General features: G+C 40.0%; 2 protein-coding genes, 1 long non-coding RNA gene and 1 other non-coding gene across 4 annotated transcripts; 2 read left to right on the top strand and 2 right to left on the bottom strand.

Annotated features, from left to right (window-relative positions):
- Nucleotides 1-581: 581 nt before the first annotated feature.
- Nucleotides 582-5909, bottom strand: LOC145437168 (uncharacterized). Its single transcript, XM_080314359.1, has 4 exons — nt 5626-5909; nt 4595-4699; nt 3650-3766; nt 582-1094 (listed from the first exon to the last, which is right to left on the bottom strand). The coding sequence occupies exons 1-4, from the start codon at nt 5747-5749 to the stop codon at nt 871-873; spliced, it is 570 nt and encodes a 189-aa protein (XP_080170485.1). The 5' UTR covers nt 5750-5909; the 3' UTR covers nt 582-870.
- A 4957-nt stretch (nt 5910-10866) lies between these two features.
- On the top strand, nt 10867-10938 carry Trnat-agu (transfer RNA threonine (anticodon AGU)). The gene has a single exon. It is a non-coding gene; the product is annotated as a tRNA-Thr (tRNA).
- Nucleotides 10939-12431: 1493 nt separating this feature from the next.
- On the bottom strand, nt 12432-15484 carry LOC145440640 (uncharacterized). Its single transcript, XR_013915588.1, has 3 exons — nt 15293-15484; nt 15162-15239; nt 12432-13491 (listed from the first exon to the last, which is right to left on the bottom strand). It is a non-coding gene; the product is annotated as an uncharacterized LOC145440640 (long non-coding RNA).
- A 2306-nt stretch (nt 15485-17790) lies between these two features.
- Nucleotides 17791-22388, top strand: LOC145440632 (uncharacterized). The gene is made up of 3 exons (XM_080318326.1): nt 17791-17990; nt 18517-18639; nt 21667-22388. The coding sequence occupies exons 1-3, from the start codon at nt 17888-17890 to the stop codon at nt 21996-21998; spliced, it is 558 nt and encodes a 185-aa protein (XP_080174452.1). The 5' UTR covers nt 17791-17887; the 3' UTR covers nt 21999-22388.
- Nucleotides 22389-22879: the final 491 nt, after the last annotated feature.

Here is a 22879-nt window from a genome sequence, read left to right as displayed (position 1 = left end):
TATTTGCGCAAGACAGATGAAGGTTGCATGGTCACTGAGCTAAATTTGAACTAAAACTGGAGGGGGTCCGTGGGGTTCGTCACGGTACAAAAGGAGTCCGCTAAGATAAAAAGGTTGAGAACCCCTGGTATAAAGTGATTTCATAGGAAAGTATTCATCCGCTACTCACCATCTATTTGAATCCTCTTATTCAGCCAGTAAGGATCTGAATTCGAATACGGGAATTCCTAGTAAATTTCGCGCTGTCCAACGATAGATATTTTCGGTTGTAGACTATAAGCAGTTTAAGCTACACGTAGAGATTCGGTGGATTTCAAGCCACCATAAGTAATGACTTTTCCAACCGGCTTACCGACGTTATCGTTGGTAGACGACATACTTATGAACCGTGAAATTTACGGATTTTCTGTCAGGTAACTGCATTCAGGATATCTGAAGATATTGATAGATCACAATTCCTGATCAGATCACGATTCAGAACCAAAATATTTCCAGTCATGCCGTATTCGGATACTCGAAACTTCGTGTTACACACATTTCTATCCGGAAGCTGTTTCTCAAATCAATTTACACGACACAAAGCACCTGCTCAATCTTCTATTCAGCGAGATAAATATAATGAACGCAGGTGCGCGGATATCTTCTGTATCCAAATATTAACACAAAAATAATTGGATTTATTCAGATAGGAGAAAGTAATTGCGTTGACATGGCAAGAAACGCGATGCCTTAACTCAATCAGCATATTTCTCAGTTACAACTTTACCGAGTGTCAATCCGAAACAGCCTGATCTTTTACTACCATTTCCATCCGTTTACTGGTACGACTCACACTGCGACGTACGTAATACGCGACGAAAGTAGTAATATTTACATAAAAAAATACAATGGCATAGATGCTGCAAAAGCAAAAATTAAACCGATAATGATGACGAGTCGATAGAAATAGAACCTGAAATCATCAATTTCATCACCGAACATAAAGGCAACAACCTGTATCATGATACACCCCAAAACAGATGTAGTAGTTACGATGCATTGCGCAAACATCGAATAATCTGCTTTGTCCTGATTGATTTGAGCCAAGCTTCTCTCTGAAACAAATAATAACAATCAGAAACGCCGCGCTCAGGCAAAACGTACGCAGAATGAATGAGTTCAAGTTGGAGATGCACCGCGAGGAAGTGCAGCCGACGAGTGGGCTTCAAGACCTATCGGCAATACCTTGTGCCGTAATGAGCACGCCCGTGCATAGGCTAAGTACTAGGGATGGTGTGAACCTCTGAAAGGTTCAGGTTCGTGTGAACGCGAACCTTTTTAAAAGGTTCTGTGTGAACGCGATCGTGAACTTCATGACGTCACGAGACGTCATATTGCTAATTCCAACCCTGTCTTTCAATGAAGTGATAGCCTATATTAATGTACGCGATACCTAGCGATGACTCGGGCCACATAATGCCACAATGCTGAAGTACATATTGGCGTTTTAAACGTAGCTACATGTATCAACTAAGGAAATCAAAGGATATAATACTCCCATAAAATCAATATCTTTCGTCGCTTTGCCAACAATTTCGACGAAGAGTTACCAGGGAATAAAAGCCTTCGCCTTAACGGTCTAGGCCAGACCGGACAATGTAGGCCTATTCGGCGTCTGAGTATTGCTACATTGACATTGAGCAGAGTGTAAAATGGGATCCTATACTTGCTACCGATATTACCCCATCGACAAATTATACAGCCGTAGCCAACACCTCAAATCGCATGGATTTGGTATTAATGATGCAGTAAAGATATGAAGTCAAAATTGACGCCTGCTACATTTTTACATCAAAAACGATATCAATCTCATCGATTGGTTGAATAAGCATCATTCGCTGCTGACTACGTATGTCGCTCGTGATGATGTGTGATTGCGGGTCTAGCTCACAGCAGAGGGTCACTAAATATTCACAAACGGAAAGCTGGATATTTCGAGCAAACTTTTGTAACAAAGCAAGTAAAACTTTTGCGATTGCCAAAGTGCTCGTTTAGTGTTGATTTTGAATGCTGTCAGAGCCATGCATAGAGTGGCCCGCAGTTGAAATGAAATAAATTTCAACCAAAGCTGTTATTATGAAGTGAAAATTGCAATATATGAGAAAGGTTCACAGTGCAGAACCTACCAAGGTTCTGTTGTGAACGCGAACCTCTAAATTCCCGAGGTTCACATACAGAACGCGAACGTGAACCTCACGTTCACACCATCCCTACAAGTACATTAGCGATGCTATAGTCAAATGGAAGGGGAGGTCAAGTTGTAAATTCATAGTCAGACGTTTCAAAACGAGATTGATAGTCGGAGGACATTCTCTGATTTCAACCAAACTCCTTATTTTGTCATCAAGTGATGTCTGAAACCATGTGGCGAATAGAGTGTGCGCCCGAGTCATTGAATGAAAATTCATGTCCCAGTATCAAATCAAGTTCAACTAAAAAATTTCCATCGCGAGGGTCATCGTTATGACACTTTGACGATGAGTAAGGTGTCGCATTGAGCACGATGTCAGTTTATCCCGCACTTGGTGATATAAAAGTGACAAATATACATAGCGTGCAGAGGTGGTCAAAGTAGTCACCCTCGCTACTCAAGTAGAAGTAGAAGTAACGCCGGAATTTCTACTCAAGTAGAAGTAGGAGTGGTGGTTCACAAGTAAGCAAGTAAGTAGATGTTCTGCGCTTATTTTTGCCTACAAAACTGAAAACTGTCAAGTAGAAGTAGTAGTAGTAAAAATCATACGTACTTAAAAAGTAGTTTGAGTAGGCAAAATCTACTTCAAGTACTCCAAAAAGTAGAAGTACCTAGTTACCGACCACCTCTGATAGCGTGTTGATGCCAACAGTTGCATACAGGCGCCAGCTCCTGGCAGTGAGAAGACTAATGAAGCGTAGAATAATACACCTAATTTAATTCCAAAATCGTGCTGTTGAAATTTTGAGATTTGTGTTGAGCTATACAGGCTATAGGTGTCTATTGTAAAACTGAAAATAATTACAATGATCGCAGAATCACGTAGGTAAGATTGGCAGAGTTTCATTAGCGAAGCGATATAGTCGAAACATTGTATTTCGAATTCCTGCCGGGCGAAAGGCTGATTTCTCTGCAGGTGTAGCCTTGTTCCTTTACATTAGAGGTCCCGAACTGTCATCGACCATGGCCTACCAAATGTGGGCGAGTCACATATTTGCTTCAAGATTGGGATGCACATCGCTTAATAATGTTACGAATGAGCTCCACCCTTGCAAACATTTCCCTTGGTCACGAAATCAGTGAAAACACGAGTTTGATTATATCTGCAATTACGTTTCATGAAGAGTTCACAGGATAAACTAACACTTCAAGGTCTTGCTATAGCTCGCTTATGGACTCCTTTGTTCATATTTGTAGCCTACCCGCACGGAATTTCGCTTTGTAAGGATCGGCTGGTTTATACACCATGCTAGATAGTTCTCTATTACGTGGTTCGTCACAATCGAATGCATTTGGAGAGGACCGAAGCGCTGACTATAGATCGCACCGAGTATTGACCACTAGGAGAACAGTCAACTTTGTTGCAATCCACGCAAGCTCTGTGTGAACATCAATACGGCTCTAACAATATCAACTTACGTGCATTTATTACGACAGGAAATACTACTTTCAGAACCTCGTCGTCTTTCGATGTTTCAGGCCGTGCCTCTGCGGATGTACCAGGTTGACAAAATCGATGCGTCCCTTGCAGATGTTCTGATAAATAAAATAAAAAAACTTTCCGGATGACATTTGTGCGCTCCATCACTTGTCATCTTGTCTATCAGCTGAGCTATATCCTACCATACAGTCGACACGACCAGACTACGCTGCAAGTGCGCGAGAAACGCTGGCTTGTGGGGGAGGGGGTACACTCAACATCACTGCGGTTTTTAACCTGAGTAACGTAGCCCTATGGGGTCGTTTGCCTATTTTCCGCTTGAAACATCATGTACAATATAGTATCTGAAAAATATTGGAGTATTTCGGTAATAAGAGATTCGTTTCTCGCGAGCTGTGCTAATGAGCTAGTCGGGATCATCCATCACCCTAGAACTGTTTTGTACGGAGTATATGATCGTGTATTCATTTGGCTGTATTGGCCGTGATGATTTCGGTCACTTACCCTTGGGTAGGGTTACCATAGTCCTCTTTTAAGAGGATTGGTCCACTTTTTTGACTTTTTTGAAAGTGTCCTCGGAGGACGCACTTTTGTCCTCTTTTTTGAGATTTTGTCCTCTTTTTTGAAAATTTCGGTCAGATTTAGAGCAAATTGCGAGTGATATGCCGTAAATTAGCACAGAACTGACGCTCCGGCGGGTATTTAGGAGTGAAAAACGGTTGTTTTAGTTCTGGGCGGCGAGATGACCGTTTTTTATCAGTCATCCACCTAGCAACGCGGGAAGAAAAGCGCTATTTTGAGCTCTGAGTGGGAAAGATGACTTTTTTTTTAGTCAACCGATCACAAAAATTCTCCGGTTTTGCAAGTCTCAAATTTCTGAAAAAGTGTCCTCTTTTTAGGTTTCCGAAATATGGTAAGCTTACCCTTTGGAGCATGTACTACAGCCGTACGCCAGATTAGTTTTCCACCCGATGCCGCCACAAATTTCTTGGATGCATCATTACGTCCCAAGCACAATTCTGGAGGCGCTGGCGAATAAGTAAAACGTTGTATGGTAACCGAATAATAGAGAGCGTCGTACGGTCAATCAAAGCACGTCCGCGAAGATACGGACCAACGGCCTACGTATAATTGTTGGAAAGCAGCATACAGGACGAAACTGCTCCAACTTTGCTAATGCAAATCTTCATGCATTGAGCGAGACAACAGTAGTGGAGAAAACGTTTACTTTTTACGAATAAAGTACTCCCTATTTTTGCATCGCATCCAAAGCGAGAAAGCGAACTTTTTGTCGTTGTGTATTTCTAATCAGACCCAGCCAACTCAACTTGGGGGTCGTTTGACATTTTCCTGCGGTCACGAAAGTGTCTACTCTTTTCGTAATTAGCTTGTGAAATAGGCTTTGAGCAGTTCTGGGTGAAGGTTATAACCTTTTTCTCAGTATTCATCTTAATAAATTCCGATGCGGGTCGCAGATCGATGCCGAGTCGGAAAATCGGTCGGGACCGTAAAACGGTTGGGAATCACTGATCAAAGTAAAGGTTCATGAATTTGATATTATTCCGCTGCTCGTTGCTACACAAATTATACCCTCGAAATTCAAATTTCAAACTCATTCTGCATGCCAACGTCGCCACAGTTTCATATCAGCGGTAGTGACATTCCTCTTACGCTTACTCACGTGACCAAGAGCTCAGAAATCCCACTTATCTTACAGTCGCTGCAAGCGCGAGGTTAAGCCTACTTTATCGTAATGGATGATTATGATAACGTTGGGAAAATATGTTTGACCCCACAAGAAGTTTATTTCGTTAACACATTACAGTTATAGATGGATAAATGGCATTTTCAGAGTAGAAATTACGTTCAACTGCGCCTACGAGGTCTTCAACATTTCATGGAGAGGTTCACCTATAGGAGATGACAGATAATTGTCCACCAATTTTCAACTTACGTGCGGGTACTACAGGTGGAATGTAGTCCGTCCGTTGTTGCTGTTGTTGAGTAGAATACCTGCTACTGGATGTCGGTGTACGCCCAACTCGTGGTTGCCTGACGCGTTCATCATGCAATTCCATTACATTTAGCAAGTCGCATTCAAGATTTCACACAAACTAACAATTATTTCTCAGTAATCCAAGTAAGTCTAAACTTATCATGATACAAAGTATAACATAAGTTATAATCCGAGACCACGAAATCGGCAGGTAGCCAGTATCTACCTTAAGTCACGCCAATCTATACCTGAAGACATATCCTTACAAAGTATACTTCCTACCTTTATACATAACCTATGACACTACCTGCCTAGACTCAATAGCTAGACGCCTCGATGTCACTAATTGTGAAGAATTAGCAATCGTTCAGCATTGCAATCAATCGGCAATCATTATTCACCATCGTCTCCCGTCTGAATACACTATTCGCTTTTCGCTTTATGTAGCCTAATTAAGCTTCCATACAAGAGTGTTGTTGTTTTGATTATCATGATGCTTCGACTACAGTGGTCGACTAACCGTCAATAGGCCTTTTGCAGGACTTCGATCACGTGACTAGGTCGCATAGCAACCACAAATTGGGTAGCAAGCTACTTTCTCGCGCACCTGCTTCAGTGCTAAATATCGCATATTGTACTGTTGATTTCTGGTTGTAAACGTTTCGGAAATTTGTTGTAGAAGTCATCAGAGATTCACCTATGCTAGATGCCAATCCTGTACAAAGCATATAGAATGATATCGTCAAAATTACGCAGAAATCCGTCGTTAACGTAGCCATATTTCGGATACAGTATATTATCGTTTTCGGGCTGTAAACGTTTTATATAAAACGCAAGTGTCATGGAAATGCGCAAGGATTCAAATATGTTTGATATCTTCGATTCATGAACTATGTAAACTCCTTGCGTCAAAATGATCGACATTGTAGCCGCTATATGGTAGTCAACTATGATTTTATGACACAAAATTCGACATTGCAGGACATTGACTGCGTGATATTTATTGCAGCATTAAGTTAGGTGTGGATAGTAAGTATACTATACTATAGTTGTATTGTAGTGGTATTTGATAATCATTGCAGCATTTTGATGATTGATATCGATTGCAATATATACAGGATACTGCTATTTTTAAGCCTAGAGACAATGACTGCCAGTGCCAGTACGTTGATGTGTTAGGAATTCATGCCATGTGCTACATACTATATATATATTAAACATCCTATGCTATTTCATGGCTTCTCAGTTGAACAATTCAAAATATTTAGACCTCTACACCTATATTACAAGTTATTGATCATTCTGTCATGCTGCCAAGTGCCACTACCCGAAGAAAAATGATCATCAGCTCCAATTGAGGGCGCAGCAAACTGTCCCGAGGCCTGGATTACTTGATTGATTGCCTGGATTGGATTACTTCACTCTTTGGCACAGTGCAAATATCTTGAGTTTCAAGACATGGCTATACCACATGTATACGAATTAATGATCTGATGGATTATCCCAAGAGAGCCGAACATAGGAAACTAAGAAATTGATGATGCCCTCGTCAAGAATTCAGCCTGGAGCCAATTATTATCACCACATAAAATTTGGTCATGCAGTAGAAGGCAGCGTGGTTTCATGCCAACAGAAAATGTCAGCAGATGATCTGGCCACTGACTAACTGTCCTGAACTTCTTTCCCGATGTTGATGTCTGCTTCGAAAATGATATTTCATTTGTGTACAGCAAGACAAGCGCTCTTCCGTAGATGCTATGAATCTGTCTAGACAAGTGGCTATGGAGGTAGATGAAAATACATAGGCATAAGAGTCTCGGCAGTTATTGAACTTGATAAGGTTAACATGCATTTTTCTTCGACTATTTCTTATGCTCTGGGTATCGAATGCACAAAAATTAATAAATATCACTTCTTTCCAAGTTTATTTGTAAATTCAATGAATCAAAGAATATCATAAGTTCAGAATATTACGGAGTCAATGCAAAAGAAACAATGTTCGTCGTCTTTAGAGGATGTTTCTGAGTTGGTTGAACCAATACACAGAGGGGGTCAGCAACGAAGTACTATTTTACCTGAGTACTAGCGTCATTATGAGTTTAGGCTACTTCCACTTCTACTTGACACTTTTTAGGTAGTACTTTTTTGTCAGTTTGGGGATTTTGTCAACTAGAAAGTAGCTTTGGCGCATGATTGCACCCCCTTCAAGCGTGAGGTTGTCATAACAACTGGGCAAAATAGCTCCAGTACCACGGTAACTAAATTACTTTTTGAAAATTGCACATATTTGTGGTGTCATCACCCTTTTGCGTTGATCAAGAAGATGCAACATGAAATGTTCACAGTTGTCACGTGGCATTAATTTCTAAAACTGAGGGACCCAACCAAATCTACTTCATGTAACGAATTTCTTGACTACTTTTCAGAAATTCATTTCTACTTCCACTTGAAGTACTTTGGACATGTCCTGGAAGTAATTATTGCTACTTGTACTGGAGTATAAATTGAGGCATTACTTGTACTCGGTTCCCAACAATGACCACGTTGACCACCTCTGGGTATAGGATGACCGATCTTGTCACTGCGTTTGAGCTGTTCTAAGAGTTATTTGATAGTTACTTCCCTTAGTTCGCTAAATAGCGCACATATGTGACATCAACTATTTATCAAAATCGCGTGTGATTTGCCAAATCCACTTCAATCGCAGTTGTGAAGTAGTGCTAATAAGATCGGCATTGTATAAGGCAACAATAAAGTGCACTGCTTTGCTTAGTCTTGATGGCAGGTTCTCCCAAAAGATACTTCCGATGTGTTCAGCGGTTTTATAGCAGCACGCCAGCACCCAAACCAGCAGACAGTACATCCTGATCCTTGCGGGTCCCGGCTGCTTCAGTCATATCGTCCATCCAAAATCAGGCTCCATAACAGACAAATAGTTCTGCTTGAACTAACAAATACTCTTACCAGAATATAAACCAATCGCTTTACTTCAAATGCATAAATTTAAGTACATATGATCAGAGTTGAGTACCGTAATACGACTACGTTACCGATGGATTTCTGCGTAATTCTGACGATATTATTCTAAATGCTTTGTACATGATTGACAACTAGCATAGGTGAATCTCTGATGACTTCTACAACAAATTTCCGAAACGTTTACAACCAGCAATCAACAGTACAATATGCGATATTTAGCACTGAAGCAGGTGCGCGAGAAAGTAGCTTGCTACCCAATTTGTGGTTGCTATGCGACCTAGTCACGTGATCGAAGTCCTGCAAAAGGCCTATTGTCAACTAACTAACATCTTTATGAGTAGTTCCAGTTCTAGTTGCAGTTGCACATTCCAAAATATTACTAGTTGCCGAACACGTGTCGTCTATCTGCGTGAATTGGGATATCGCAGTGTTCTGTTGAATAAGGTTGTTCTTGTCGTTTGAGGTAGGCTATTCATGGTGTTTTCGACTACTATGGTCATTTACACCAGGTCAATTTTCTTCATTCTTTTAATTCACCTTGCTGACTTGTAGCACGGCCCACTTCTAGGGTTTTTAAAAGACACTGCTTTCGCGTATGAGATGGCGAGGAGGAGCCTATAGATAAACCTCCAACACTTAGGTGGGAATTCCGGAGTCAACCTCGGTCGGACTCGAACCCGTAACCCGCTGGTGTTGCAGGTGTGGATTATACCACCTCGATATCTCGCCACCTAGTCACTATACTTTCTGAGAGTCATCGCTATACTGATCGTGGCGTATTCTGCGCGTGGATTTTGGGGTCGAAATCTCTCACCTTTCAAACTCGGAACCCCTTCCATTTGAATTATTTTTCTGAGAATGATAAGCAGGGAATACGTCGGCGGACTCAGTAAAAAGCTTACAATATTTATCCTGCGGTGTATTAATTTCCAAATGTTGTTGGTTTGAGTTCCTAATTTGCGAATTTTGAAAAGGGAGTAGTTCTGGTTGTAGTGGTGAGATTTACAAAGTGAGTAGTTCTAGTTATAGCTCTATTTGCGGATTTTAAAAAGCTAGTAGTTCTAGTTCTTTTTATAGCTGCGAGTTTTATAAATTGAGTAGTTTTAATTCTAATTCTGGTTACACTTATTGAAAATCCAGTAGTTTGTACAAGTCTGACAAGGCAGGTAACAGTCATAAGTTAGGCACAGTTTTGTTGCACTTAAATCGTGGAAAAGTTACACTTAGTTTTAATAAAAGTCAGAGTAAAGGGTTCCACTTATAAAATTTTAGATATATCAGGGTATGTTACATGAATAGCCTACATTTTTATGATCTTGATGCTTGAAACCTGCGTGGCAATATTTCGCTGTCAGCTCCTGTAGAGCTGTCAAATTTGGTACTTTCCCATTTCACGGACGGCCTGGCGAGACCGGCATATAATACATGATTTGCCGGTAAGCAGCAAGAAAATAACGGAATGAAGAAATCATCGCAAAAAAAACAGCGATGTGATAGTTCATAAAACAGGTCAAATCCCACACCCCAAACCCCTAGGTCTGCAAATTTGACCCAAGCCATTGCAGAAAAACTAGGTGTTGGCAAGTTTAACTAAATCAATAACCTGATAAGGTGACCCAGGGAAAATGTAATTGTCACCGGTCTCGCCTGAACGTCCGTCAAAGAGGAAATGACTTCAAATGTGAGCGTACTGAATCAAACAAACGATCCACTTATACATTGTTCAGGCACTGTCGTGCTTTGCTGTGATTTTGAACTTCTGGCATTCAAGCCATTACGCCATAGATAACATCGGCATGCAACTAATCCATCACACTGCTATTTGTAGAGAAAACTAAAGAGAGAACAATTGTTGAAATAGTTAAACATCGTGTTTTTTAAATCACGATTTTACATTTTGCGCAATACTTGATCGAAGTTGCAATAAAAAGTCGCCTGAAAATAAATAGGAAAAGCTGCGAAAAGTGGAAAAATAAAACTTCTTCAAACAGCTTGAAATACCATACTACATAAATTCTTCGTATTTAGGAAGCTCCTTCCCGGTAGCTGTAAAAAAGTTGCAAAAGTTGCAAAAACTTTGTCTAGTGATAAGTGTTACTGGAAAATGATAGTCGAACCCGCTTTGTCAACCCGCTATGTCTCTCGATTCGATTCGACAAGCCTGATCTGATTCATAGAGCATGAACTCGTTTTAATTCTAGTCGCACTGTCATGCCGGTAAGCAGAGTGGCGCAGCGGAAGCGCACTGGGCTAGTAACCCGGATGTCGATGGATCGACACCATCCTCTGCTACTAGATGCTCGTTGCCTCGGAATAATTTTGTTTTGTTATCCAACAATTCTAACGTAGTATGGTGCTAACCCCCAAAAGGTTCCGGTTCGTCTGAACACGAATCATTTTCAAACGTTCCCAACACGATCGCTAGCACGCATCAATGATGGCACGTGCCGTCACATTGTTAATTCCAACCATACATTTCCGTAACGTAATATACAAATCTACACCATGCTGACCATACGTAGATGTGAATCAGACCACATTATGTTGCAATGTTGAAGTACAGGCTGAGTCACCAAATGTATCAACTGGAACAATCTAATGCTGTAACAATTCCATAAAATGTGTATCTTCCGTCGCTTTGCCGACAATGTCGACGAGAACTCGCAAGGAAATATAAGCTTGCGCTCCAACGGTCTAGGTTAGACTTGACAATATATTCTCAAGACGTCAGACTGTTACTGCATTAATTCTGATCTTTTTGAGAATACGGTTTTTATACTTGCTACAGAAAATATCTCAAAACCAAGTTAAACAATAGCCAACACCCCAATCTGGCAGATTTGTTTTATGACACAACAAATGTTATGCGGAACACACGAGGTTTCCAGAATGATCTGTATTTTTCGCTTATAAATCAGCTTAAATTTTTTCGCAAGGTGCATGCTCGTTTAGTGTTGATTTTTATTATGCTGCCAGCGCCTTGCATAGAGCGGTCCGAAAATGGATTGCAAAGACCTAAAAGTTTAAACCAAAGATGATACAATGACGCGGAAAATTGCAATAAATGAAGATGGTTCACAGTGCAGAACCTACCAAGGTTTGTTTGTGAACGTGAACCTCTAAATTTCTGAGGTTCACACACAGAACGCGAACGTGAACCTCACGTTCACACCATCCCTACCTACTAAATACCTGCAACCAATGATAGCCAAGACGGGCGTGTCAACACAGGTCATATGTATGAGTTGAGTGTGTGTCTCGATCTCCAGGAAACCCCTGATACAGAGGCCCGCTCTGGGGCCCACAAGCCTCCACGGAACACGATGAAAAGCAACTGGTGTAGATTCGGTTGCAAACATCAGCCTCTAAATATCTCAGGTCCGCACACCTCACGTTCGCACCATCCTTATGACTTACCATAAAATAGTCGAACACGTCATGAATACGAAAAAACCACCTACATCATACCAAGTCATTACATACTATGTTTTTTTAATTCGTTGAATTCTATCACTTTCACAATCACACCGACAAGCTATCGGAGCAGTATGCTGCAAAATAAACTCAGTAGCTAGTTACGTTGAATAGAGCGAGAACGTTTTCAGGCAACTACATTATACGTGTCTTTCACTGTCACAGGTTATGAACTCGAAAAGAGCATCGAATTCCAAATATATTTAAATAAGTGATAGTTACACAATAGACGATCAGACGATCAGACGATCCACAGGCTTAGCTGATACATACCCCGCGTGTTAAAACTGTTGAACCAACCACGATGTCGATGGGTTTAAACATTACATACCGTATTATGCGACTATCTCTATAGTGCAAGTCGTCAGAAGCTTCATATTACATGTCTTTTCAAACTATCTAGTCAGTTTAGACATGATTATATCACATTTGATTGAACACAATTGAAATTTGCCTAAAACATTGTACAAGAAATTTGTAACAAAGCGTTCTAAAACGTCACCTGTTTCAAATGCAACCCTCTACATATAATCAAAACACAAGCAAAAGCTTCATTGGAACCAAATAGCCGATAATTAGCATGTATCATCAAAGCCAACTATAAATATTGTTATGATAATGGACGTGAGAACATGTAAAGGTAGGGAATATTTTGGTGATACGATGCCTAGGCTACTCTTACCATGTTAAAATGCCAGTGTCGAGAGGAATAACTATGCTATTAGAAGCAAATGCACAACAAATTAGTGATGACTTGACTACTCTAGATCTAGAAACCTATTATGACCGATTGACCATTGATTGTAATCATGACTCAGCTTTAGATAGTGTGCCGCACCCCAAAAATTATTTACGACCCCATTTGTGGTGGCGATTCGAAGATGGAAAGTACCTGACTGTATGACATCTTTAGCTTGTCGTTAGCGATAGCCGCATTGATTTCCTTGTCAATGGTAAAGCCAAGTGGTGAGAGGCAGTAGAATCACGTGCAAGAAAACGTTGAATCACTTAACTAAGTATAAACGAGATTGTAGGTCTATCATTCATATTGTAACTTCTTGTGCACGAGGAAAATGCTAACACTAACCGATGGAATTGAAGGTGATTCTTAATCATTGCCACATTCAATTCGTTGCGATTGCCGCTATAATATTAGTCAGTAAATGAGACACATCCGCAAAATATAGAGAAATATTACGATGAAACAAGCTTTTGTTATAACTAATAATTCTAGCTGACGTATCGTGACGTCCGAATTAGTCTCTTCAGTACGAACTAAAATCTTGTGAATCGTAGGTATCATGTCGAGAACGTGTAGGATCAAAATGCTGAACATCATGGCACGTGAATTTCTTGTCGATCTTGCCGCATCTGAATAAAACAACTTAAATTGACAACTCAGCTATAAAGATCTACTTCGCTGGAATTTTTGAAGGTCCTCCGTTAAATAGCCACATTATTTTATACATACTGTCATTACCAGATTGATAGACGAACCGGGTTCAACAAGTTAAGATTTTAGATAAAAAGACAACATGGCCACGAATAGGCGCAATAGGATGTACGTTCTTCTAATGTATTGCATTAATCATTATTATAAATATAATTTAGTATCGCAATGCCACTTGAAAGATTACAATGATTGAAGCCTTGATGAGTTACGATATAGTTTACGGCTTTGTGTCAATTTCGTCGCAAGCATATCTACACGGTTCATAGATCTACCTGCACTATGAGGTAATTTTCATTTGTTAGACAATAAAGCAATTGCAGCTCCCAGTAAGGCCGGAACCCTCCATTCAGCGAATAAATATGTGTTTGTACTATAGGTGGATGGATTAAGTACTTTCATATTACAATCCTGTTCCACATGTCAACGTCAAATTATAATTCGAATTCGTATCTTGCCAAAATTCAAGTCTAATTTCAATCTAGCTAAATTGGGAACCGGAATGCGTGAGGTAGGCTATGTATCAGGGGTCGGGAACCTTTTTCGTCCGAAGAGCCATATTGACCCTTTATTTACCCTTTTACCTACAAAAGAGCCATACCTGTCAATGAATTGATACGTCACAATTGAAAAATGGTGACGTCATGGTAGCGCAAAGTCAAACTCACTACACGGGATTCATCGTTTGCACCGCATTTTATCCGTAAAATTCGTACTAATCATGCAGGTTGCCTTAATTGAGTTATGAGAATGTTGAGTTTTATAGATCGTTCGCAAGTTATATATTTTTTCCTGTATTGTACTGAGAGGCATATGACATATTTCGAAGCTTAAGACAATTAACAGACGTAGACATATACAACAGTAAAGTAGGAATCAACTTTTTACACGTTTTTTTTTACTTAATGCGTTTTGGTGTAGCACGAGAGGTGGGTGAGACAGTGCCTCACCTATCCAGTATATTTTAAACATTTTTCTACTAAAATCAGGCAATTTGATGCCTATTTATTGTTCGAAAATCAAACGTGAAAGGAGGGGTATGGCACAAGTGAGGCACGGTCCGGTCATGTCTTACCGGTGATAGCGCAATTCATCGTAAATATTTTAGAATTTATAATAACAAGGCGATTTTTTAACCTAAAAACGGAAGATTTTGAGTTAAAAAAAGCCTAATTTTGACCAAATCTTGATCTCACGTATGCAAATTAGGTGTTTTCGCACATTAGTTAAAATTTTACTACTTATTTTCATTTCTGGCTGGAACTGTCTGTCCTTGTGAAGTAGTTTGGCCTAAGAAAGGATTTTGACTCAGGATATAGCTAATTCAGCATATCTAAAATATATTTATTTCAGATATGTAAAGACCAGAACAATTATATGAAAAAAATCGAGACCTCTTTTTATTTACTTCTGCCACGAAACTAAACAACTCTGAGGAATATAATTGTTGAGCTCCAGGAACGTTCCGTGGCAACCGAATTTACTGCATTGCGAATTGCGTCATCTACTGTTTCGTGTCGCAGATGTGTCGCAGAGTGAGTAAATCAACTATTGAAAACACTGCGTGCTGAGCATGCGTTATCGATTTTACCTTGTCCGCTGAGATGTCCTGTTTCTTGCAGTTCCAGGTGATGATCAGTGTGTCCGTTTGGTGTCGTAGCCATATACTCTATAATAAAGAATCTAAATTTCGTCGCATTTTTACTAATGATCAAGTCGTACCTTCGTATATATTCTAATCTATATCTTCTAATAGGTGTAGCTGAACATCCTTATGTACAGCGATACGAAGCATTACCTATATAAAATATAATACGCATAATTTCTTACTATAGCAGTCAACTCATATTGGAAGTATCCTATGCACAAAACTTAAATGCAAGCGAGGATATCCAATGATGTAATATGACTCGAAGGGTCGTCACTCGTCATATTATTGAAATATTTCCACTAAGCGGATGTGACATCATCTACGTAATGAGCGTATGTATATAATAAGACGACATGGAAAACCTAATGCATGAACACTTCAAGACACATGTGAACATTCCCCCAAAACACCCACGAGTATGCTCTTTTTATGCATTTGCATGAACATATAACGATATAATATCGATGGATTCGTTTTAGTAAGACATTGTACGTAAAGTTTTTAGATGCCACTTTTGGCCGTCGTCATCACTCTAAAACAGGGATGCACAACCTCTTCGCTATTTCCGGCTGCATATTGATTACTTATGTAGCCATCATTCCAGGGCATATGCGTAATGAATAAACTTGACGTCAAATATCCATGTGAAACTGTTCATGTTCATTTCCGGTGAACTCCGGACTAATCTATTTATTGATATCGGCTTACTATACGCGGGTGCCTTTTTTTGTAGAGCGTTCGCCGTCGTGGTCGAAGGTCGTGTTGACCTATTTAAGAAGTGGTTCTCAACCGGCGATCCGCAGACACCTAGAGGTCCGCTTAGCATTTTCAAGGGATCTGCGAAACCTCTAAATTTGCAATACAGCTGATAAAATAATATACATTATTACACGGAAGACAACACATAGACAAATAGCGGCATATATTAATAAGAAATTTTGAGATTATATAGAAACTCTTTCTGCTGACATAAATCCGGATTGGTCAATTTTATTATATGTGGATCCCTGACCTTGAGACTACACGGTATGAGCAGGATGAGCCGTAATCGGTGGATTCAGCTTCAACGGCTATATGCAATATGCACCGACATGATTCTGCTAGAATAATCCCCGTCATAAACGTTTCTTTGCTCAGTAAAATATTTTTTCCTGTCTGATTGGACATTAAAGGCGATCGCGATTAGGTTCACAACGCTGTGAGCAATCCGTCCAAGTGCCATGGTAAGTGATAATATATGATATGTTTGTATATCAGTCATTTGGGACGCATATCTCTAACTAGTAGGGATGGTGTGAACCTCTGAAAGGTTCAGGTTCGTGTGAACGCGAACCTTTTTGAAAGGTTATGTGTGAACGCGAACGTGAACCTCATGACGTCACGTGACGTCATATTGCTAATTCCAGCCCTATATTTGAATGAAGTGATAGCCTATATTAATGTACACGATACATAGCGACGACTCGGGCCACATAATGGCACAATGCTGAAGTACATACTGACATTTTAATCGTCGCTAAATGTATCAACTGAGGCAATCAAATGATATAATATTCCCATAAATCAATATCTTCCGTCGCTTTGCCGACAATTTGGACGAGGACTTGCCAGGGAATATAAGCTTACGGCTTAACGGTCCAGGCCAGACCGGAAAATGTATTCGGCGTCTGAGTATTGCTACACGGATATTGAGCAGAGTGTAAAAACGGGTTTCTATACTTGCTACCGCTATTACCCCACTAACAAGTTATACAACAATAGCCAACACCCCAATCGCACGGATGTCGTTTTTAGGATACAGTAAACATATGAAGACTGACCACGTAAGCTAGCTAGATTTTTACATAAGAAAATGATATCAATTGAATAAGCATCATTCGCTATCTACATGTAGTGTATTTCGCTATTGATGTTGTGTGATTGCCGGTCAAGCTCATAGCAGATAGTCACTAAATATTCACAAACGGAAAGCTGGATATAACCTAATCAGTTATAATGAAGTGAAAATTGTAATATATATGAAAAAGGTTCACAGTGCAGAAACTACCAAGGTTCTGTTGTGAACGCGAACCTCAAAATTTCCGAGGTTCAGACACAGAACGCGAACGTGAACCTCACGTTCACACCATCCCTACTAACTAGTTCGCTGTTACAACAGCTAGCGGTCATTTCGTCTCGATCGAATTAGCTGTCCAACATCGTTGTGAATTATGGGCATATTAATTTTCATATCTACATGGCGCGATCGAGTGAACGTGGTAGGGGTGCATAAGCTTGTCAGAGCATCGTCAAGGGTTTATAAAACTTTAAAAAAGGTCGAAGAGCACTACACGTCAACAACAAATACCAACGGTCACGTGTAGTAATCAGTGGTTGATTGCTCCTCTCATAATTATCAAACCTTTTCTGCCTAGTTGACTGTACCTTTGCTGGCATCGATGTCAGCACTCCGATAACAACTTTGGCTTTGTCGCGTGTCAGAAAACTTTTGAACTATTTTATAATAGGTTTGTAGTGCTCTGGTTATCGTGCGTTCTAAATTGTGTCATCGCTATATCTATTAGCAGGATACATATTTTAATAAGTCAAGGCGAAGCTATTGTTTTTATCATATTGAATAAGATATAGTATCGATCGAACTTTGCAATCCATCCGGAGCCTAAGTAATGTCAGGTAGCTACAAGAAACAATATCCCGACAAGCGTTACCGTGGATATACAGGACAGAGCTACGGTACCGGTTCCTCCATTATTCCAGCTAGCGATGACGGTAAGATATTAAAAATCGAATTGAGTTATAGATGAAACCTAATAAAAGGTAATTTAATTGTTCGTCAGTATACCATGGTTGATTCCTTCCAAGTTACTCGGCTCATCACGAGACCAGTCATTCAGATGTTTATGGTCTTTATAGTCCATATGGGCCTGATATCTCGAAATGTATATAACCCTTTCCGAAAAGTAAGCTCAATACAATCCATAGCAACACGATATGATATGCCCATGCCCAAGTACTGCATTTAGCCTTCCTGCATATCCCTCTTATAGCTGTGAAATTCTAAGCTTGGGTTCGTGACCCGTGTGGCGTAGTTTTGACAATATAGCATAAAGTATGGTTTTTTCGTTATGGTCGACCTTTCCGTCTGGGTCTTTGTCTAGCTAATTCATTTGAGGAATCCATTCAAAGTTGCTACTAAGAGACCAAATGACCCCAAAAATGAGAAGTTCCCGCGCTCAGCAATCCGCAACTTTTAAGTTGATAAAAGGTGATACTTGCTGGTTCTTTCCTTCTCTAGTCAAACTGTCGGATGGATCAACACGTGACCGAACCGGCGAGAAAGGTGTAAGCTTGCCTGTTGGAGGGCCGTCGGATATGAGCGCCGTTCACGGAGACCTGCTCCAGTCGAAACGGACAAATGGTAACATCGATTTAATTCAATTCTGTTTCCAAATTATGAATGCATTCTAAAATGCTAAACGTGTCAGTGGTCGTTCCGCTACATCTTCATCAACTCGCAATCATTGTCATCTATAGCTCCTTCTCAGTCCATCTTCAAAAAAAAAATCGGTTGAGTCCTTTAGAAAGTCTCATAGGGCACCCTGCGTTAGAATTCCGGCAACTTCCTATATAGTAGGGGTGTCGATAGTTCGATAGTCATCCCTATAGTGATGGTTATTCCATGATATTCACTGGAACGTGGTCAATACGTGTATACTGATCACAGGGCAATGTGACCTGCTACAAGACATAACTTATTATGCACCAAATACGCCAATTGTATCTTGAATTAGACATATATGTACATTAGGGCCGTTCAAAAATAACTTATTTTTCTGGATTCCAGTCGTTCAGTTATCAAATTGTCAGGTTACCTTGAAAATCGCTTCACACCAAATTTGGTTCAATTCTAACAAGTATAGGGCTCCGCAGATCCAATTAATTTTTTAAAATTTAAACAGGAAAATTCAAAAAAAAAATTCAAATTTTTCTGTCAACCCCATGTGATTGTTGAGCTGTCTTCAGAGACGATGCAAAACAAATTTGACTCAATTCCAACTAGTAGAAGCGGAGTTTATGGAATTTTCCGTTAATATTTCTCGGATTATCCTCAATTGCTGGATAATCCGAGGATTATCAACGAAAATCCATAATAATTTTAAAGTTTCAAAAAAACTTTCACCACTAGCGGGTCCTTACAAAAGAAAGTCTTATCAAATTTTATTGGAGGAACAATTTTAAAGTGTATAAAGGTTGGGAACCTATCTTATAATTTGACGATATGTTTGTTTTATGTAGTTTTGTAGATGTTACTGCTAGCAGTGCGTTAGCACTAGGGATGGTGTGAGCTTGAGGTTCACGTTCGCGTTCTGTGTGTGAACCTCACAAATTTAAAGGTTCACGTTCACAAACGAACCTTGGTAGGTTCTGCACTGTGAACCTTTTTCATATATTGCAATTTTCACTTCATTATAACATCATTGGTTGAAATTTATTGCATTTCAACTGCAGGCAACTCTATTATTGGCGCTTACAGCATAGAAAAATCAACACTAAACGGGTATGCACACTGAAAACAGGGATATCTAGAAACTATCTATCTAGATATCTATCTATCTATCTAGATATCCCTGACTGAAAATTTCAAAACTTTTACTTGCTTTGTTACAAAAGTTTGCTCGAAATATCCAGCTTTCAGTTTGTGAATATTTAGTGACTCTCTGATGTAAAAAATCTAGTAGACGAGTGATTGGGTTGTTGACTACTGCTGTATAACTTGTTAATGGGGTAATATCGGTAGCAAGTATATAGAACCCCGTTTTACACTTTGCTCAATATCAACATCGCAATACTCGACGCCAAGTACATTGTCCTGTCTGGCCTAGACCGCCAAGGCGTAAGCATATATTCCCTTCCAGTACTCGTCGAAATTATTGGCAAAGCGACGAAAGATATTGATTTTATTGGATTATTATATCATTGGATTGCCCCACTTAATACATTTGATACATTCAATAAGTACTTTAACGGTGGCATTATGTGCCCGAGTCGTCGCTAGATATCGTGTACATTAAAATAGGCTATCACGTCACTGAAATGTAGGGTTGTAATTAGCAATATGACGTCACGTGACGTCATGAGGTTCACGTTAGCGTTCACACAGAACCTTTCGAAAAGGTTCGCGTTCACACGAACCTGAACCTTTCAGAGGTTCACACCATCCCTATAGCACACTAGATTTAGATGCAGTGGTATTCTATTTTGATTTCCAAATAATCCCGTGTGTATATATTATGCGTTCCTGCATCGCTAACGACAGAAAGAAAATGGGGATATCTTTGGTCCCTCGGAGCTGTTTAAATGGGTAATTTCATCCAAAATAATTAGAATAAAACGCCGGAACATTCCCACACTTCAAAAATAGAATATCACTTGAGAGGTTGGGCAAGTTGCGAAAGTATGGAAAAAGTATCAAATAGGGTATGGAAGAATGTTGCTACGGTATGGAAAACTGTCAAATATGGTATGGAACGATTGGGCAGGTATGGAGTATGGAAGATTCCACTTCCATTTCATACCATACCATACCATGCCCTGACGATATGGGATGGTTGGAACCCTCAAAATAGTCGGTTCAACAGCTCCAGTACGTGGATATCGATCATGGGTACGGAAAGAATATTCTGATGATGATGACCGCTGACAGTACATAGCTGCATGACGATGTAGTCCTGGTTAAAGATATTCTTGGTCCGCACATTACAGGGTTACGAAGCCTATTTCGTCAAAGGAGCCTATATTTTCGATTGTGGATGTTAATCCACTATGACATCATGGCTTACGACATGATGACGACATGGACGACATGGCTTAAAAACAAAGAACATGTTTTAACAAGGGCCTTGTTTTAAACACGTTTGTTTTAAATGCAACCGTAACGTATATACTACGACAATAGGAATAATATACGCTATGTCGAATGTGTCGGGAATGCTATCACTTTCCGAATACCTCTACGTCCCCGAAAAGATGCACCTGTAAGCAAGGTTTCCTCTAATTTTTCACGAGTATGCGCGCACTCGCCAATTCACAGCGCGGTTTCTTGGCAACATAGCGTAACTACTAGAAAAATAGAGAGAAAAAAGTCATGGCCCACCAGATTGAAAATCCTTGCAACAGCTTTATTCCATAGGTGAGCCGTACCTTCCTTTTGGCATTGCTATCTTGTAGTGCGAAAAGCAGTTAAACTTGTTGTTTATGTGTTGCAAATGTACGTGGGTAAGATCAACCTAAAGCCTACCATTACCGATTCCTCTTTTTGCACGATTTGAATATAACTCAGAACATGAGTCAATCCTTGTGAAATATTTACATTTAACTAATGTGTTCTCCAAATATTCTGATATTACAGGAGTGCGGTACAGCTACCACGTGCTCCTATTTTTAGTGCTGCATGAAGGACGTCATTTCGGAAATAACATCGGAAATGATTTGGCACGAATGATTGCAACAGATGACATCGACGTTGTACAGCAACCCGAATTTATCAATCTAGTCCTCAAATTCGACGGCACGAGGCTGCCCAATACGGCAACTTCAAGCGTGGACGACATGTTTACTGTCGCTCCAGCTCACACATCAGAGGATTCTACATCATTCTTAAGAGGAATTATGGACGATCACGCCGAATACAATCGGAGACGACAAGGAAGCACCCGTGACGTCAGTATGTTGCATAGACTTTTTCCCGCCATCCCGCGTAATCCAGATAAACATTGACTTGGAACGGCTGCGGTTTCGCAAATTTGCTAATCTCTGGTACTCCCGTGTTCTCGCGGGGCGTTTCCTGGTTGGTCACCATTGCACATAACCACGATCGAACTGACGAAAAAAGTTTCCGTCATTTCGGGTCGACACATACATGAAATCCGACATTGGGAGTTTGAAGTTGAAATCAGTTGACTCTTCCAATTTTCTGGCAAAAGAATTGCTCGCTGGAACATTAAAGCTATTCCTTGGGATGTTGAAGACAACCACCATAGTCAGGTGCTATACGTGTGTCGTGGCCATGAGTAAGAGTCTATTTTGTGGGTGGATTGCAGGGAATCGTAACGTCTGAAAAAATTCCTAGAATATGTGTACTCTTTTTTGTGAATATTATTTATTTGGTTATTGATGTCGACCAGTAAAAATATCCGATCGGTACTGGGCGCGCCGGATTCAGCTGTCGCAACAGCTACCAGAGTCTGTGAAAGCCGTTTCATCAAAATAGGAAGCGAATGCTACTTGAAAGAATATTTCAAATCGAACCACATTTGCCGATAGTGGGTAATTGTAACGTGTGTCACTCCACCAATCACAACCCTAATTTTTGCACAAAGATATTTGGAAATGTGTGGTATATTTTTGTCTAATATGCGAGACGAATGGAATCCAGGCCGGATTGAGCAATCACTGATTTTTTACGATGTTGTTGAGTTATCTCTAAGAGCCCATGTGTAATTTGTCACTATATTGAGGATTTTATTTTCCTTCAATTTTTTATTTGACTGTTTCGACTTTATAGTGAAACAATTTTCTATGCCGTTTTTATCGTTCTAATAAAATTTTTGATGAAAAAAATGTAGTTTCCGGAATTAGTTGCCAGCATTTGGTAGCTG

This window comes from Botryllus schlosseri, chromosome 1 (assembly GCF_051294905.1).
Source record: "Botryllus schlosseri isolate E-star chromosome 1, Bs_hap1, whole genome shotgun sequence".
NCBI classification, from domain to species: Eukaryota; Metazoa; Chordata; class Ascidiacea; order Stolidobranchia; family Styelidae; genus Botryllus; species Botryllus schlosseri.
The sequence above is the reverse complement of the archived record's forward strand: the minus strand, read 5'-3'. Positions and strand labels throughout refer to the sequence as shown.